The sequence below is a fragment of the Cydia pomonella genome, chromosome 15, assembly GCF_033807575.1.
Source record: "Cydia pomonella isolate Wapato2018A chromosome 15, ilCydPomo1, whole genome shotgun sequence".
Lineage (NCBI taxonomy): Eukaryota > Metazoa > Arthropoda > Insecta > Lepidoptera > Tortricidae > Cydia > Cydia pomonella.
Window position 1 is genome coordinate 16,009,557 of NC_084717.1, and position 20,752 is coordinate 16,030,308.

At 36.1% G+C, this 20,752-nt stretch overlaps 1 protein-coding gene across 7 annotated transcripts in view; it reads left to right on the plus strand.

The window, feature by feature from the left end:
• The first annotated feature begins 4,420 nt into the window (after nt 1-4,420).
• Nucleotides 4,421-20,752, plus strand: part of LOC133525999 (fasciclin-2) — a 175,327-nt gene continuing 158,995 nt past the window's right edge. For 2 of the 7 annotated variants that reach the window (XM_061862457.1, XM_061862458.1), the window contains exon 1: nt 4,423-4,908. In XM_061862457.1, coding sequence (XP_061718441.1) covers nt 4,842-4,908 — 67 coding nt within the window. In that variant the 5' untranslated portion in view covers nt 4,423-4,841. Of the gene's footprint in view, nt 4,909-20,752 lie in introns of all 7 variants that reach the window. The other 5 variants (XM_061862455.1, XM_061862456.1, XM_061862459.1 and 2 more) reach the window with 5 other exon arrangements.

Here is a 20,752-nt window from a genome sequence, read left to right on the forward strand (position 1 = left end):
TGAGCAGGATTAGTGAAGGATCATAAAAATACGTACAATGAGGTCTCTTTGTACGTAATTTCCAAACACTCAACGTATTTTCATATTTTCTTCATCTTTTTGTTCTCAGTTTCTATCATAGATTATTTACCGCTAAGCTAACTACAAATTGATAACTATGTTAGGTAATAAACTATTTCTATTAATCATGAATTGATACTACGTTTTCTTTTGAAAAAGTACAAAAAATTTCAAAAAGTGGGGAAAAGTAGCCGAGTGTAACGAACTTGAAAATATCTTTTTCCTACTCATAGTCATAATATCGAACAGAATTCGAAATTGAAAATTCTCACACAATTGTGAATGCCTTAGCTAAGGGAAAGGTTGCGAAGGAGTGCGATTTAGAATTTGTTATAAAATATTTGCTACTTTCTGCTCGATCTATATTCAGATTTAAAAATATTATACCACTTTGATGTCAATTTATATCAAAACATGATACCAATTTGATGTCAATCTGTCGCACCAAACCAAGTGTTTTATTTATATAATGGGGTATAAGCAAAGCTTCTTAATTAGATAATCTTACAATTGTTTGAAATCTTCATAATATATAAAAAAAACATTATTCTCGAATTGAATCGAGTTCTATTTCCAGTTGCCAGTATTTTCAATTTTCGTACCTAATTAAAGATTTATGTAGGAAAACCCACAAATGCGTTGGCAACGCGTAATATTTTGCTACATTTGCTTTTTCATTTCCATTTTGTATTACCAGTGCTGAAAATCTAAGTAAACCTTGTATTTTTGATGTACATAAAATATCGTGTCCTTTTTACGAGGCATAAATCTTTTCATCTATCATATTCGTATTGTAAATAAGTAGCTAAAAAGATATATTAAAGAAGAAACTAAGTAATATACAAGAAAAGAGAGTTTTTTACGTAAGTACTTAACAGACCAAAAAGGTTTTCGGTAAGCTCATTTTCCGTAATCACCAATAAAAATATTACAATCTCAGACGCTTTGATGTTGAACTAAGTAAACGTTTTGAGGTTTCCACTTGATAGAGTGCTTATTTATTTAGGCCTTGGTCTAGACTGAGCCCCGGATTAGCTAGGGTCGCTAGGATTGATAAATCTGGCAAAACTTTATATTTGGCCCTCAAAAGGCATTTAGTTAGTGGCTTATTGACAGTCAAAACCAGTGTTCGGAAAGCTTCTAAATTAGATTAGATTGTTGTTGCTATCAAACAAATTTAACTGTATTGCTGCTGTTCGTATAAAGGAACTACACATGACACAGTGGCACTAAAAATAATAGAAACAGCCAATTGTGTAACAAAAACGCATAAGTCACTTCACTGTGGAAACGATGTATTAAGTTTAGGTGTGTTTGTCATTTAGTTAACAACCCTACCGCACTGAGCACACCGAAATGAAATGAAATTCGACTATCATATTTTATTTACTTTGGTCAATAGCGCGTTTGTTATCGTACCTATGGGGAATGTATTAATTCTATTTGCTCAGTCAAAACAAGGGCCTGATCCCCTTTCAATTAATTTATCCGAGCATCCCGAGGCATGCTTTTTATTCCATTTCGCGTCGAGTTAAATCGAGAATTGGTCGGATCTATTAAGGTTACATGGCAAATAGGGGTCGGGCCGCCATGTCGGTATCGGTTTTGATTATGATATCTGTATATGTGTGGATTTGGCGCGGGTATTGGATTGTGGCGGTTGAATCATGAAACACGATAATTGATTATTCGTGTCTATTGCTCGAACATGTCTAGCAAATTTAAGTAGCTGTTAAGAACTCCTCCATAATACATTTCAACCCCTTTATTTATAATTTTGTTTCATTGGTCACTTGAATATTATATTTTAGATATCGCACGTATAGGTACATAAAACTGATAGAATTATTTAAAACCTAAAAATCTCATTTTAATACCTGTGTGTAAGCAAATAAACATAAATGCAGATGGAAATACCCGTAAAGACTTTACAAGTTGGTGCTAATATTTCTATACTTTTTTTATATTCGGATCGTCCCAACCTCAACTGACCATTAACATATGTGCCGAGTGTTTTAGTCGCAGCCTAATTCGATAACCCGCACAACCCAACAGGACCGTTGAGATCAACATCAACAGAACTGTTTGTTTAAATTTCGTTACATTAAGCTAATTAAAATTTCCTATGCGTCCCCTAAATACGGTATCGTTATTATTTGCTGTTATATCGTCTTACTTTTGGCCGATTGACTCGCTGTCAGCCTGTCGAGTAATCTATTGGTGTATTTACCCTAGTTTTAATTCTAGCAATCTGATTATAGTTTATTTGTTTATTTATTTAAAGTTAATTTTAAAATTATTTTGATATTTAAAACTAAAAAGTAAGATACAACTTTGGGACATATCAAATAAGTTTTAGTTTATGAAGAGTAGGGTATTTGCGCATACCTACTTTTTCGCTATATCGAATAAGCGCTCCATATAAATCATTCCCAATTATCTCCGCCTTTGTGGTCACGTGGAGCGGGGATATATAGGAATACCCCTTTTTCGGTGGTTTAATTTGACTAGTTTGCTTACAATATCAGCAAATTAGTCAAATTTCGTAATTTAAGGTAAAAAATATTAACGTTTATTTAATACAGAACAGTAAAGCTCTCACAACCTCTATCTCCCTAACCTATTATCCTATTAAATGATAATGATATCGTATAAGATAAATGAGCATCTAATTTCAACCACTAAATGCAAAAAGGTCGTTGTGAAACTTTAAAACTCAATTTACTCTATGATTGGATCCCGGGTACACAGATTTTAATACGAATTGTGTAGATTAAAAAACTTTCACCGAATCTCATAGCTGTGAGTGACAGCGTGAGGCAATCCCATCAATAATTTTGGTTATCAAAAGAATTTGATGGCTCTGGGAATTTGGAGGTTAAAGTTGGAACAATCGGGGTTTTTTCTGATGTTATAAATTTAGAAAGAAAATTGTAATCAAGTATTTGTCTGTGGTCAGCACGTAATTTGAGCGTGTGGTTTTTCTGTTTTATATTATCTCAATATAATTGACATTCAAAATGATGTGTAAATTATACATTTTGAATGTTTGTATAAAAGCGAATGATAATAAAATCTATGTTTAGCCAAAAATATTGACCACATTGAATATTTGTTCACGATATAAATAATACACAATTAAACCACAAAACTGTAATGGCGTAATTACTAAACGCGTTACTGGCCTGAATTAGCTATGAATCGTTTGTTTATCTGTCATTTAGACTTTTGTATTTCTAAGAAAGGGATAAAACATAATTTAACTAAATCAGGCCCGTAAAGTTTTATGAATAAGGGGGTAAGTGTACGCGGTTAGGTCCGGTTTGGTTGAAATAATTAGTAAAATACCTGAAATTTTTAATTAAAGCCTTTTTACTATTATCCATCCACATATTATGAAAGAACAACCATTTGTTATTTATTCACCGTATCGTGCATAAAATTAATTATGTATGCTGTAATCAGACATCGGAGAGAAATGAAGCGATGAAAATAACCAAATTGACACGGTGTTAATAATCACCGCGGACGTGTAGCGAGTGTAGCGACTGATGAAGCTGTTAATTTGTGGCTGTGGCAGTTGTTTTGTTTTTCAAAATTATTCCAATGATTCGAAATAAAATAAACAACTCGGCTGTTAATAATAGTATTTTCGTTTTTTGTTACTAAAAACGTGTAGGTAAGTAATAATGTACCTATTTTAACTTTAAGCTACCTATGGAAGTTCGGACTTAATGCCTAATAACAACGTCTATCAAACAACCATAGGGCTAAACAGAGTCGTAAAAATAGTGCAAGAAGAAAAGTGCCCAGGTAAGTTTGAACTATTTTTTGTTTCATTCGCGAACGATTAAAAAAAACAACTGCTAAATCAAAATACCTACCTACCCAAAAATTGCAGTCTCAAATATTTTATACTCTCTTTTTATGGTTCTGTCTTACCAAATATAAAAAAAAACGACATTTTCATGCGTGCCTGAGTGCCCATTTGTTTACATTTGTGTGTCTGTTTGTTTGATTAAAATTAAACTACATAAGTAAAATATACTTTTTATCATATCAGGTAGGTACTTACACAAATCATTTTTAGACTTTCATTTAATTTACATATTTGGTAATTTTACTAATTTCGATGTTGGGCAAAGTTACCCATTACGCAAGTTTGACAACATTGCCCACGTACCACGACGTCACCAAATTTTATTAAGTCAGTAAATATTCAGTTACCTAAGGAACCAATAAAACATGGTAACGAAATTATAGTACCTATGTACCTATAATAATTAGGTAGGTACAAACCGAGTATTGGAATAACTTGTTTTGGTCCTTGTAATCGCGTGCCTGCAGCTCCCGTCTAGACTAGCCCACAGGACGAGGCTCCGACGCCGCGTAGTTCCGCATTCGGCCGCCACCGCGCCGTGTCGCTTCCATCGCAGCTAGTATCGCTGAGAGCTCGCCGGAGGCGGACGTACGTTCCTCCGCATCCCCGCTCGATCACTACACGAAACAAGTTTTTCCAAATTTGAACTGATCAAACAACCCGCTAACGACAAACATCATAATGAACTACTGTGAAATAATTACAAGACTGCTTCGCAAACTGATTTAAAGACAGTTTATTGTGCAATTTGTGGTTTTACTTATCTTTATCTTTGACGAAGGTGTAACAAAAACCGCGAGTGAAATTGTTTATTGTTTTGAAACAAAGACGTTGTAGTTTGAATTTCTGTTGTTTTTCTTGTTTACGAGGACGCAAACGAATAGTGTTGAAAAGAGACAGAATGAGGTCCCATTGGCTTGGAGCGACAGGTGTGGCGGGGTTAGCGGTGTTACTGGCAACTTTATCAGGTAACCAACTTTTTTATAAGCGATTTAACTTGTCAGTTGTTGTTAGTAACAGTGAGTTTGTTAACAAATGATGTCGATATGCTGCATTGAAACCTATTTGTCTTTAAAAGTGTTTGCGAACCGGTCATTCATGTGTGTATTGTGTATGAGTCATTTGGTATCAATGACGGTTGTGTTTGTAGGTTATGTCACGATAAACGAAGGTGGGCGATCGCCGATCGGAGACGATTCTAATTACCGATTATTAATCTTATCACTGTACCTGTTCTGTTAGGTGCATGTGTGAGTCTTATAAGACTTATCATTTCCGAAAACTAAACTTAATCGCATATAATATAATTAAGTTTTAAAATTACTTCCGACGTTTGAAAGATTGAATTGTCCCCATATTGTCCCAGTGGTCTCGAAGAACAACAACATCTAGTACTTGCGCGGGTTTTGACTTTCGAACAACACGACAACGCACTTGGTCCTGTGTATCATCAACTTGAACGTTTTGCACAATATTTGTTAATATGTAATGTGTAAAAATCGTGAATTTAAATTAGTGTCTTTGCGGTTAATAAACACAACATTATTTCGCTTCGGCGAAGGAAAACATCTTGAGCAAACCGAACGTGAAGTGATTTTTATTGATAGCCATGTTGCAGTAGTAGGTACCTAAATTATGAAAATGCGAGCGATTTAGCTGTTGTCTTAAATAACATCTAAGTAAATAAATTATAACTGAAATACTTACCGAGACCTACCTACCCAACAAACTAAAACGGGAACAAGTTAATGTTGAAGACAAAAATCCGGTAAGTGTCCCAAGAGACACAGACCGTGGTGTAACTCAAGGGACATAAAAAGTTGAAGAAAAAAATCTTAATTTACTGCCTGCATCAATAGCGTGGGAGAGAGCGCAATACCGGCAAAAATAAATGCAGAGGACCTACCGCGAATATTAAAGTTCTTTAATTCCTAGTTCCGTAGTGCCTGGTATCCGACCGGATTTTTTGCCGAAACCGACCTCCGAAGATTCGGGTTTGCTCTAGTTTCGGCCGAAGGTGATATGATTTTTACCTCGAAACCTGCCGAAATCAAAATACTTCAGTCGGACACCACCAAAAATATAATCTTGTATGATTCGGCGCGGTCGTAAACGCCGAAGTTCTTTGGCCGAAACATGTTAACTATGTGAACGGAATCGCGTATAATGAATTTAAAATACATCCCAACGTTTCGAACCCTTTACAGCGTTCGTGGTCAACGGAAGACTCGAGAATCTTATAGGTACCTATTTAAGATATCTGTGGCGCTAGTGTTCAATTCCAGGACCAACATTCTACACAGCCTCTCTCTGTGACTCACAGCGCCTACATTTTATGAATTTAATATTCAACCGCCTAGCTTGCACGATCTCTTTTTATATCCGTCATAAAGCATTCTCTGCACAGTGTGTTTGTTCGCGAAGGACGATTTTTTTATATTAGATATAAACACGATCGTCGTAGAAAATCTAGAATAATTAGCAACCACCTAAATTGTGGAATGGACTGTGTCGCTCGCGGTATTTCCGGACTATTTACGACTTTCAAACCTTCAAGAAATGAGCGTACTCCCAACTTAATTCGGGCAACGCATTTATAACTCCTCTGTGTTGCAGGTGTCCATGGGCGTCGGTATTTGCTTACCACCCGGCATTCGTTTGCTTGTTTGTCTCGTATATCATAAAAATTAAGACTGAAATAAAACTTATTCGCCAGGGAGAGGGGCGAAGCCTTGCGTAAAAATCGTTGAAGCCATTCACTCTTTATGGAATTCCTGGATTGAAAATGAACTAAGTGAACTAAGTTACGCATTATTTTCCAACCTGTTCAGTATTGTTGAGTACCCATTTGGAAATATGTAATTTCAAGTGTACTCTTATTGGGATCCAAACATTACCAGTTACATTATTAGCAGAACTAACTTACAATAAGCTTCTGAGCCTCCCGTAGTCATATTATACTTCACGGTTCAATTTCTTTCTAAAGATAATATATATTAAATGTCCCTTTTACATTGGTCTTGAGTGTAGTCTGGGTAAAACAATTAGCAACCGCAGACTGCACTGAATTAGCGCCGACAAGGCCTAGTTGTACAAAAACCGTTATATTATGTGCACAGGTGAACAGGGAACAATAGACTCAAAGATTTCCGCTACATTTGTTAAGTCAGACCAAGTTAGAAGTTTGACGTTTTAAATAACACTTGCACCGGCTGGGCTGGCAAAATCGCTGCCAACTTGGCTTGGTTTGACTCTAAGGTGATTAATAGCATTAAATATCAACAAATATAATAAACGAAATTAAACTGCGAGTAACTATAAGCACTAACATTAAGTTAATTTTAAGGTTAAACTTTTTTAACCGTTAGCCGGTTAACCGCAAACTTGCCTGAATTTACGTCGACGAGGTCTATTTGCCCAAAAAACTGGACGCCGAATCTAAATTAAGTAATCATGCATATTAATAAGTATAAAAATTTAAAAGGCATAAGTTGAATTCTAATCGACCTTCCGTTGTCCGACGAGGACAGGGTTAACCGCGAAAAAAGCTATTGAAAAAGATCGTACACTACAATTTTTTTTTTTAGTTTTAAAATCTTGGCTGTTTGCCGAGTCATTGTTCCTATCCTAAAACCAGAAAAAAAAACAATTTTTCCTCCTTATCGACTCATGGCGTTTTCTTTTTTTTTTTTAATATATTATTATTTAACTAAATGATTATTTATAAACGGGCCTGTCGCGAATTTATTTTGTTTCCTTTATTTCCGACGTTTATATGCAGGTTTTAATGGTCTTGGTTGCAAAGGTGTGTTAATAAATATTCAAATGTAGTTTCACTCGCTTTTTATCGATATAGATCCGACACTATCGGAAGGATTTTATCGGATGTCGGATATCGGTCCTACATGCGATATCGGATCGGGCAATGTGGAAATGGTCTTAAAGTGACGTTCGGATGTCAACTGTAACGTTGTCGCTGTCGCCGTTGTGTCTGTCAAATTCCTTGATAAACTGAGAGACGAAAACTAGACGTCATAATCGCGGCAGTAATCGTCACTCATTTCATTTTATCAACAACGACGCCGCAACAGTAATGCAGCTGCAGTTGACTCGCGAACGTCACCTTAATGTTGCATTCGGATTAGGGAAGCCGGTACTGGGGGGCTACCGCGAAAGTTGAACTTAAACTTGTATGCAACCCAATATGAACCCCTTCCGAACGTCACCTTTAATGTGCACAGGTGACAGAAACAATAGCAGAATCCGGCCATTTCTGCAACATTTGTTCTCGGCGCACTCGTGCGTTACGTTCTCATCCCACTCGTCGGCCGGCAAATCAATCAAATGGAAATTCCGTGTCCGTGTGTAGCAGTTTCCAAATAGCTCGTTTTTGTTCGAGATTTCTGTGCCAAATGCTTGAAAGAGAATTTTCGCTTTTCAGATGTTTTTTGGCTTCTATTTATTTTGAAAAGTTAGTATAATGGAGGTTTCGAATAACGTGTGTTGTGTATAAATCTGTGTTTAATAAATATAGGTACGGTGTAATATATACAGACAGAGACAGCCAAACTTTTTATTATGATTGTATTTTTACAAGCTTTTATTTAACTGGCAATATACGTATGTGTGTAGTGTAACAATGTATGTTTGTACGGGTTAAATCTTGTAAGTTAAATTTAATCCCCTTCCTGGTTTTCGATGAAGCTGAAAATTCGCATACATCGTCAGTCGGGTGACAATGCAATATTATGGTACCATCAAGCTGATCTGATGATGGACACAGGAGGTGGCCATTAGGAACTGTGTGATAAAACAACGCAATCTAATTGTGTTTGGGATTTTTAGATTTGTCTCGATGCTGATGAGTATTAAGTAGTTGCCTGTGGAAAGAAAAGTACAGGAAGCGATAAAAGCTTGTACCAAAAATGATATTTTTGCTAAAAACTATAAATATATAATATATAGTTTGATATAAATGATTAGAAATAAAAGAAAAGTGAAAGAACTTACTGTCCTGCCCGAGACAAAGACAAAAAGAGATTATCTCTACTGTTTGCGTTCAAAGTCTCTGCTACAGTCGAATTTCTCTACATAAAGGTAGAGACATATCTCTTTATGTTAAGTTGTTAGAGAATGGTATATATCAGTGGTTCCCAAAGTTGACTGATATTTAATAAAATTAATAAAAATTACCAAATTCGGGACTCACCTCTTCGCTGTCTCAAAAAGGAGTCATAAATAGGTAGTGTTGGTAACGCTCAGATAGCCCGATCGGGTGGAATATCGTCTTGTTTCAGGGCCCACTCAATATTCGCTCGCGACCCACTAATGGGTCGCGAGCCATAGTTTGGGAAATGCTGGTATAGATACTTTTGACGCTTAGTTTGAACTTTGATCTGCTACTTTTGATGCTGTCTGTACCTATCTACCTACACGCGATTGGAAGGAGCAAAAGTAGGTGATTACCGGACTTTTTATAAGACACGTAATGAACAACATATTTCAAACTTTTATCATCTAAATTACGCTAGTATAATAATATTAATTTAAAAGCAATGCCCAAATTGCCAAATGGTACAGATTACGACTTAAATGAAAAAATATCGGAAACTCGCCAAACTGAATCCGTGATTACTTCCTCTTCTTTACGAACGAAAGATGAGATTTTAATGGAAGCCAAATATTGCTTCAAAAGACGCCGGTGTTATATTCAGCTCATTATTAGAAGTTCGAATGCGTGAGAAACTTTTATGATAAATAACTAGCTTGTTAGGTTAAAATAAAATTAAACTACCCGTTCGCTTCAAGTTGTCCGTCGGCGACCGTTAGTTACATACCTCATAACGTCACACTCGTCACAGGTAGAATTATTAATTTATTTATTATAATTTATTGCATATCAAATATTAAGTACAAATGGTGGACTTAATGCCTTATTTGCAATTACTAGTACCTCTTGACAAAAAAAAGTAGTTAAAATATTATTAATCATTTTTGATGCCTGTACCAATCTCAGAGCTTCTTGCTGACTTTCATCTATTAGATTAGTGCAACAGTAATAACCTAAGATCATAAGTAGTATCTAATTGGTTAAATAAAAGCTATTTAAACTCCACTGATTAGTACTAGATAATACCCGAGAAGCCAGAGAACATATTCCCCAGTAAAAAAAGTCTCAAAGACGAAAATATTCCTAAAATAGTTTGCGCACCTGAACCATGCACACAACTATTCCCATTCGCTTTTGAGCACAAACTCTCACACTCAAGCTATGAATTCTACAAAACTTGAAAAAAAAAAAAAAGATTTACGTGAATGTTATACCATCAAGCCACTTCGGCATTAACTGAGATATAAAATGATATTCACGGAGTCAGCGCATCTGCCGTGTCATTAGCCTCAGTCATTTAAGCCTGTTAACACGGCGCTTGCCATAATGGCGTCGGCCCTTCAGCGGTCGTTTTAGGTTATATTATGACCGTGTTCTAGGAAATATTACATGTTACGTGATAGTTTAGATGATATCAGTGTCAAGCAATTTTCACGTGTGACCAACGCTCGTTTGTAAACATAGCCTTTCTAGTTATACCGACTAAGAAAAGGACGCTAAGCACAAGTAGCGATGTACTGTTCTAGAAAGTTTCTCGAGAACTGAGAAATCTATCGGAAACGTTCTCTGAGAGTTTTACCGTTCCGTCGCAAAAGCGATGAATTCTTTTGTTTAATCGCTTAATGTAAGGGTGTAGGAGATAAGGCAAATACCATGGAAGCTTACAAGCAATTACTTGGCACCCATTCATAATAGTAATTGATAAAAAATTAGGAGTAAAACAACAAAAATTGCCAAATGAGTTATTTGAGGCAAAAAGTATAAACTTATCAAAAGTAAATATGTCATTCCATTAAATAATAAGATTGTTTATAATTTATATATGCTAATAAGAGAACGTTCTCGAGAAAGTTAGAAATTATCTGGAATTTTCTTCGGAAAGATTTTCGGAGAGCTTTTTTTTTAATACTACGTCGGTGGCAAACAAGCATACGGCCCGCCTGATGGTAAGCAGTCTCCGTAGCCTATGTACGCCTGCAACTCCAGAGGAGTTACATGCGCGTTGCCGACCCTCCCCTTCCCCATAAGTGTCACATTCTAACACCATGCAATAGAAAGAGATGGAAACTGTCATTATCACGCTGTCGCGTAAACAAATGGACCGTCATATCCGTAATCCTAAGATAAGCACAACATATTAAGTCCATTAGAAATTATTACAACAGCTTCCTATCCTATAACACGAATAGTAACAGATAGATTGAACGTGTCGACGATTAGGCAACATTGGCTATAAATACTAAATGCAGGCTGAAGAGAGATTTATAGTCGGAATTGTGCACTAAACTATAAATTTAACTTGTGCAATATTAGAAATGCTCTTGAGATTGAACTGTCTAGTCGCTTAACGCATTCACTGCCACCGACGCATATATGCGTTCACCGTCATACAAGTTTGTTCCTAGGCTACGCCCCCTGGCAGTGAATACGTTAAATGAAATTAGCTTTTGCCCGCATTTTGATACTGCGTTGATTTTTTTTTTTACATATCCGTATTCCATAGTAAATTCCATCCCTATGATTTGAAGTTTTAATGAAGAAATTCGATATTTTCACACTGTTGATCCAAGTATTTTTATTGGAAAAAATATTTGTTATACAATATAAAATTATACGTAAAATAACTAAATTTGGCTAAGGTCGCCATCTTGCAAGTTATAAAAAAAAATTGAAAACAGAACTCAAATATTATCAATTTATTCAAGAGATGTAATAACGAATTCGGATCAGTAGTTTGGCTACAAATAAGTAAAAATGATTTTTCCTTTTTGCGATTTTTCTCAAAAACCACGCATTTGAGGGTTAAAAATTTAGTAAAAGCAATACATAAATTAAGGTCAACAATTTGATCGTTTAACCATGCTTGTTCGGCTGTACCTATTAACTTCTTTTTTTTTAATACTACTTCGGTGGCAAACAAGCATACGGCCTGCCTGATTGTAAGCAGTATTACAATAGTACATTACGATACAAGTGCGAAAAATAGGAAATTCGAAACGAGTGGCGATAAATTAAAACACGACCGAAGGGAGTGTTTTAAATCGACACGAGTTGCGAATTACCTATTCGCACATGTATCGTACAACGTTTTACAGTACATATGGCCCTTTAAACGTTCGACACAGTAACGTAATATGCTACTTCTCGCACTAGTGCTATAAAGTAGCCCCATATGTACTGTAAATGCTTTTATAATCCTAGTCTATTCGCTTGTAAGAAATGCAAATACCGTAAAATGTGAGCTCTAGCAATGCAATATGTTTCTTGTATCACACGACACGGAATTTCTAAGTCATAAACGTGCCGTAAAACGACAATTTGGAAAGTGGGTTTGAGCACACGTCTCTTATTATACCGTGGCAGTAAAATGCGTGATATGGGTCGCCATGATGAATCACACGACCCGTGGCGACACGCGTTATGACGGTAACTGACAAGATAATCTCGTGGGCAGGTGTACGAGATAACGAGAAACGGCAATGTTTTAAAGGTTGTATATATAATATATAGTACCTGGGCGACCGAGCTTTGCTCGGTTATAACTATTTATTGTAATATGGTGGTCTATAGGTGATAATCTTAACTACATTTTTTTACTAAATTAAACTTGTCTAAAACAATAAAAATTAAAAAATTATATATAAACTTGAATATATATAAAAAAAAACAAAAGTTAGTCACCGGGCGAGATTCGAACCCGTAACACTCGTTTAGCAATCCGCGTCTTAACCCGCTGGACCAGACGGACAGTTGCCGGCAACACGAAATTAGCGACCATATTCTGCGTCGAAAGAAAAACGCATGAAAACTGGAAAACACGCGTTTTCCCAAACATAAGACTAATCTAGATAGATTGTATACCCCCAAAAACCCCCATATACCAAATTTCAGCGAAATCGTTAGAGCCGTTTCCGAGATCACAGAAATATATATACATATATATATATATATATACAAGAATTGCTCGTTTAAAGGTATAAGATAATGTGTCCCTAGCCATTGGACAACGCCGAAATGTACATATGCATTAGTGTATTTACAACCAGTATACGAAGTACCATAACTAAGGCTTGGAAACCGGTTAAATTTCCAAACCGTTATCATGTACTTGGCGCAAAATCTTTTAATTTCGGTTTTGTTCGCAAAACTGTTATTTTTAAACCGGTTTTTAGGAGAACATTTCCATAAAGTTCTTGTTAGATTGACCGGTTTAGAACAATACAAACCGTTTTCTTCCTATGTGGGTACGAGTATCTATGTTTACGAGGTACACCACCAGGCCGGCCGTCGCTCGTCGAATAAAGCGGTTTATTTAGGTTACAATACAGCTCAACGTTCGCGTTCTTACGTTCGCGTTGAAGTTCGGAGTAAAACCGAAATAAACCGGTATTTTTACTTTGGAGCAGTCTTTATGTGTTAGTAGCTCCTGTAGTAATACATGCTCATAGAATAGTATGAAACCTACTTCGACTTCTTTGATTATCCTTTTTATTTATGACACTAATAAGTAATAAGATTCCGACTTTTAATTTTCGAACAAATTGTCAAAAACACTGCCAATGATTTATACAGTTTGTTTCTTTTTGTTGTCAATTATTGGAAATAACTTTTGTTCATACTTATATTTTTTCATCTTTTTTTCTATAAAAAAATATTTACGTTCGAGCATTCCTTAGAGGTAAATCTACGCGAGATTTCAAGGTTTCTCCAATGGCTTAACACACTGTATATTTAATTAAAATGTCAAAGCGAACGAAATCAGAGTTATGTAGAAATAGAGTCTGACCAAGCTGTATGGCATTTATAATTACTAAGTGTGGCAATGTCATCATTAATGACAAATTTCCATTGACATATATCTAAGGACGAGCCTTACGGACACTAAGAATGGTGCTAGTTTAGTGGTGTCACTCACGAATTCGAGCCAATCGTGCAGTCTAACGCATCTAGTTGCGAGTGTTGCGACCAATCGCAAGCTTGATGCGAACACATCAACCAATCGCGTTGTGGCGTGACTGCGCGATTGGCTTGAATCGGTGTGCGTGACACCGCTGTACTGGCCCCATTCTCATTGCCCGTAAGGCCTGTCCATATCTAAGAATATGTCACTGCAAATTTCTATGAAAATATAACGTCTATAATGACATTCCACACGGAACAAATTCTGTTCAAACCGGTGTAAAGTTAGCTTATATAGACTGACTCTAACGAGATGGCAAAGGGAATTATAAAGTCATAGACAACAGGTTGTAAATTCCTGCAGAAATAACTAAGAATTTCGCTTACATGCACGGAATGAGTCACGAGTCTTGACCCAGACTTAAGAGCAGATCTTGCCTATTCTGGTATTTTTTATTGGCCAAGACTTGTTAAACAACCAACCCACGTGCTGGCTAAATTTTCAAAGTTTCATACTTACACTAAACTGATACCTATAGAGTTGTCTTTCTGTACACAAACCCAAAAAAAAAAATACATATTTTTTTGTTAATAAAGTTACCACGTGGTTTGATTTTTCCGTTGCATTTAATCAGCAATGCCATTAAAGACGGCATCTATGCGTTAGTGGGTTACACCTATTTATTTTGTGGATATACGTTACCGATAAGAACGATAAGAACTTATCAGATGCAGGTAGTGCCCAATAACCGACGTTGTAGCTCCACAGCTGATATATCAGATAAGTTATCTCCAGTGTTTTTTAAACTGCAAATCTTATCAATTCGTAAACTTCTAAATATAAAATTTCAAAAAACGGGAAATTTAACGTTTATATCACTTTTTCGCACGACAATGTACAGTGAGCATCAATATTAGCGGATAAAACATCGCGCCAAAAGTATCTGGCGCCCTGGAATACTCTTCCAAATAGATCTCGAGTTGTACAGTTTGTGTTTAAAAGTATCTGCCAGTCTCAATGTTCTACACACAGACAAATCTTTTTTGCTGAGCTATTGGAATAGCTAATAACTTAGCTTGTTGTGAACGCAATCTTTTATTTGTATAAAATCTCAATGTAAAATTATCATGCAGTAGCTAAACGCAGCCGTCGGGCTCGGCTAGTATTCGGAGGCTTTTTCTAAATCGCCAATGGCAGCGCTCCGCATACGTTTTGTCGCGGCCAATCAGATGTACGTAAATTGAAAACCCTTTGTAATTGTTCAAATATGGAAATCACTCTTTCATCATCCTCCATACAATCAACACGACTTTCTGCACTTAACCGTTTTGGCAAAACCCCCTTGTAAACCAGTACCCTTTGGGTGATAATAGTTTACAACAAAACGAAGCTTTTTATTTGAGTCGTCATGATCCCGACGGCGGCAACATATTTAGTTGAGCTAATAAAGCATCTTGGTTCTAACTGTACATTTAAAGGCTATATTTTTGTCAGGCATGACAGATGATACATAGGATTCAAAACTATAACAGCGTATAAATATTTCTTCTTTATACGTGTCGCCAAAGAACAATTTCAAAATTCTGTAAGGCAGGATAGATACAAAGGAATCAAAGTATAGAAATATTAAAGCACGTAGTTTCATATAAAAATACAGCTATATACAGTATCGTGTACGAGTATACTTATAAAGTTTTCCCTATATCCGTTTTCCCGTAGCATCCGCTGACAAAACTATGTGTTCGCTTTCGTCTTGAGCAGGACCGGTGGAACCGGTTGCCTTCCTTGGACTGGTTTTGCAGTCGCCAGGAATTGCATCTAATATTCGCGACTTCACCCTACTGACTTTGTTTCTGGTTATTCGCGGGGAAAGTGATGTTAAATGTGTTTTTACTCAGATTCTGCGGTATACTAGTCGATTTTGTACGTGCGTTGTTTCTGCGCACGAATAACGAACGACAAAATCTGGAATTTCAATATACCTGATTTTATAGGCTCTGCCGAAAAAAGATCTTTTCATTCTGAATTTTGTAGTATAGAAAGTAAAAAAAAATAATATGCTTTTTATCATGTTCCAGTTTTTTTTGGTTGGTCCGTTGATTTATTCTGCGACCAAAAGTCTATTTAGCTTTTCCTCCAATAACGAAATTTAGAATTTTAAGTAAGTCAAGTAAGCATATGACTGATATACGCGGCTTTCTCTACTCAAACCGTCAAAGTTTTTGAATTAAGAACGCCATCCAAATTGGCATGAGAAAATTACAAGAGAACAAATTCCATAGTTCCGACAAGTTTCGACGTAATAAAACTTTGAACTCTGGCAGTAACGCTCACTCAGCAGCAAATGAGCCATCTAAATCTTCGTAAAATCGTTACGTCGAAAAAACTCATAATTCGCCACACTTGCACAATCTGTGGACCTACCGAGAACATTGCTCTCTCACTCAAATATGCAAGAGCGATAAAGAGGCAGATAACGGAATTCCTCTAACGTGTAAGTCACAAATATTACTATTGCCTGATTTCTAACTGAAAGGTGTGCAAGGTTCAAGCTTACTATACATCTTTTTTTATATAAAAACGAGCGGCGTTTCACGCTACAATGATTTCCCTTTGATGCCGACAGCAGAGTGTGACGGATCGCCAGTAAGTTTGATGTCATAATTTAGACTTTCTTTTACTATGACATGGAAGTTTTTTCATGATAATTATAGCGCTGTTGGTGTTCTAATGTTTTTTATGCAGTATTTTATTCTTACTGTTATTTTGAGAGACATATTCATATTTATTTTGCACAGCGAATCGGAAACTCATAATCGTGCTTGTAACATTCAAGTTTGTGCGAGCACTGGGCTCTTATTTCTATGTAAACTTTTGTGATAACGTTAATTTGAGTAGATTTTTTATTTCTTCACTAGACATATAACGCCTGGCAACAAATGAAAGCTCATTAAACTCATGTAATACTGCAGTACCATTCGGAACGAGTTGGCTCGTGCTGAGAGCATAAATGTTTTACGACATTTTAAATTGACGCAATCAACCAGAATATCCTGTAAATCATCATTAAATCTTGTACTAACACGTCTTTCACTACATTGGTCGGTATAACTGTTATGTTATGTATATGTTTGAATAGTTTTCTTTCAACATTTATACCAATTTACATCTCGACTTTAATTTCGTCCTTAAGATGTTAATAGCCCATTAGGTTGTAATAGTTTTGATAACTATTGGATGGTCAAGTATTGACGCTTAATACAGGTTTAGAAATTGTATCAAAATTCGTTAGGTATTTTTAACATTAAATATAATTTTAGTATGAAAATGACGCTGATCGAGCGCAAGTGAGCCAAACGCAGTAACAGTAGTATATTACATACCTAGGGCAAAAAATTTAAGAAATGTTTGAGATCACAATTGTAGGCCGAGACGAAGCCGAGGGCTACAAACATGTAATTTGAGGCTTCCTTATTTACTGGCCGAGGTTTGTATACTATTTTTCTGTTTGGCAACTTCGTTTAGCGCAGCGAGCCGAAAGTTAACGCTTTCCGGATGAAAAATAGAAAGAAACTTTTGTTAATTATTTCACGAAGTTACAAGATATTTTTTATATAAGATTTTACAAGCAAGCAATTTTACAAGTAAATATATAAATGGTAAAATGTTTGTTAATGAATTGTTCAACCACAATACATTTTGACTAAAATGGTTATTGTATCCCAGATGCATCCTTCCACAAGAACAAAATATTCGTACCATCAATACCATAATATAACATCATTGTTACGTCAAAGAGTAAAAACCAGCAAAAGACATGTAAAACCGTGTCTACGTAAAATAGGACACTCGCTTGTTGAGAACAGTGGGGGCAGTAGACCGAGACGGCTTGCAAATCGAGAGTTTCGCGGAATGGCGTCTAACAGTTATGCGAAATATGTAATCGTTGACTACCTTTTTATCTCCAGGTGTAGATTATTATTTAAACTAAAAAGAAACAAAAATTATGTCTACGTAAAAGGAACACTGGTAACATTCGCTTATAGAACAGTAGAGACAGTAGCCCGAGACGACTTGCAAATCGAGATTTCCACGGAATTCTCTCAAATATGTAATCATTGATTCACTTTTCATACTTTATAACAAAACTGCTAAATGATCATATAAGCTATTTTGCTATACAGGGTGATTCATGAGACGTGAGCAGGACTAAGCCTACACAATCAGTAAATGTTAATGAACCGTTCATCATCATATTTTAGTAAAACAATCTTGCTTTATTTCTGTTATTTAACTTTTTGGGAAGGACAAATTTGATAATGTACAATCATGGACACCCTACAACACTTAATTAAGAAAGATAAAACCTCTTTAACCGTTATGACAGCAGTTTGATTATGAAGAAAACAAAATGTCACACTTGAGTGAGATACGATTTTTCAAAAGTAACCAGACTCCGATGACATTCAATTTGTCACTTGTTATGGATAAAACAAAAAGGGTGACCATACATGGCGTAAATAAATTAAAACATTTTTTTGAACAGTAAAAAATAAAAGAACGTTAATCTCACAAATACTGGTACGAAACAGTTGCTTATAACTTACTGAATGCTCAAGCTTGATCCTGCTCACGTCTCCTGAATCACCCTGTATATAATTAACCGGTCAAATAAAAGACCAATACGCCTAGTAATGATGAAAATTACCTTACGAAAATGATGAAATAGCATTGAAATTTTCATACAATATTTATGATATTGTATGAAAATTTCAATGCTATTTCATCATTACACGAGCGAGATGCACGGGCGAGTAATGTCAAAATGGGATGAAATTGACATCTGACTCGGTTAGAATCAAAGGATCCACCAATAAAAACGAAATTTCTTTATCTGCCTTTCTATCGCTCGAATACGTAAGAGCGATAGAGAAGCAGATAACGACATTTCGATTTTCGTTTTTCGCGGTACTCTCAGACTCGGTCCGGGACCTGAACTTCCTCTACCTCCTATTCGTCCTTTGATTTTTTTTCATAGAAGGTGCGATCTTCTTTACGAGGTTCTAAACGATTATAGCGCTTTGTAATTTACCTATAGTATGAACGTTTACTTTATCATATACATACTGTTTTTCTTTGCCCCTTCATTTGTAATCTTTTCAGCTAACTTTCGAGGTCATAAATATTTAATGCTTGGCAATAAAAATATGGTCTTTAAAAGGTTGGTTTATGCAGAGGGCGTGTTATATTTTTAACGATAAGTCAAATAAAGAAACGGTGTGACACATTTCGGACCACCCAATGTTCTTAGCGGGATGTGAAGTATAAATTAACCGTGTATAAACTGAAAAATAAAACGCTATTTTTGTTGAGGGATATGTATTTAAGCCAAATAGCTTAGCCCCAAAATTTTATAAAACAGCGGATTGCTGATTGAATTAACAATTTAAAACATACTTTCAGTTGGAAACCCTTGGGAAATTATAAATGCAGGTGAAGCTAGCAAAGCTCTAGTTTGTACATAACGTAACTAGTATATTTATTTTTATTTAAGAGCCAGTATCCTACTGCTAAGTAAAAGCTTTCGTTTTTCTTGTGCAGTTTATCAGACATACGGATAGTCAAAAAATTCTTGAACATCGTGTCTTCATCGTCACTATTGTACAGTCGCCATCAGATATATCAGGGCAGCCAAGGTGCGCCCTTATTGTCAAGGCTATAGAGTGCATGTTCAGATATTTTTAAGCAACCCGGCTGCTCCATATACCACTTCCTTAACTACCACCCACCCACAAGCAACCACCAATGTTTTAGCCCAGGGGATCTTCAAAGTCCAAAATATGAACCGCGGGCTACGGCCATGCCATGGACTTTCCGGTTTTTTTTTTGCGGGCAAAATTTTATGATCTTTGTCTATCCCATTTCCACGGGGAACAGTGGATGCTTTATGGGTAGGATTCGTTCTTCCGGTATTCGGAACTGCATACGGAACTGTATACCTATACACGCGCGCACGTCACGCAATCGGTGTGTCATTTCTTATGAAAATTCTTAGTTTACAACGCAGCGGAACGCGCAGCACGTCTACGCACGCAACTGGTGTGGCCTGGCCTTAAGGAAATGTCCTAACCTTACCTTGGCCAAATAGCTGCTATACTTCGCACAAGCCGATTCAAAACGGGTCCGCGGGTAAGCAGAGTGTGACAACAGGCTGGCCGAGTGCCTTGGACCTTGACGAGGTTACGTAGTGATGGGCCGTTACCGGAAATTGCGGGAATTTGCCCGTTAATATACTGTTTAAGAAAGTATTGAGCAATTTTGGTTGCCTTCAAATTATGAGATCTACAAACAACCATCAATGTCTTCCGATATTAAAACAGTTTACGTTCTAATAATTATGAGACGTATATTTATCTTACCTTAACCAAATATATAATTATGATACTTCACACAAACTACCATTACCGCTAAAATAATTTCTTAATGTTAGCGGGATTTAAGACTCTCTTGTTATCCCTGAATAATCTATGTTTCAATGTTGTAATCAGTATTCAACGTACAAGGAGCTAAAAAGAATATAAATGAATTAATTCATGAAGTTGCCATCTAATTTTACTGTTTTTTCGCAAATCGGTTACGCATGGCGCTTGCCACATGTCTGTCAAGCACTAAGATCGATAAGATAACCTGTGCATGACAAGTTTAAAATCAATGTCCCTTTTAGGGAATTTACTCGCATCACATCACTAGCTACATGTACACCAGTTCATCCATTCACAAATCGTTTTGTGTTAGCTTCTCC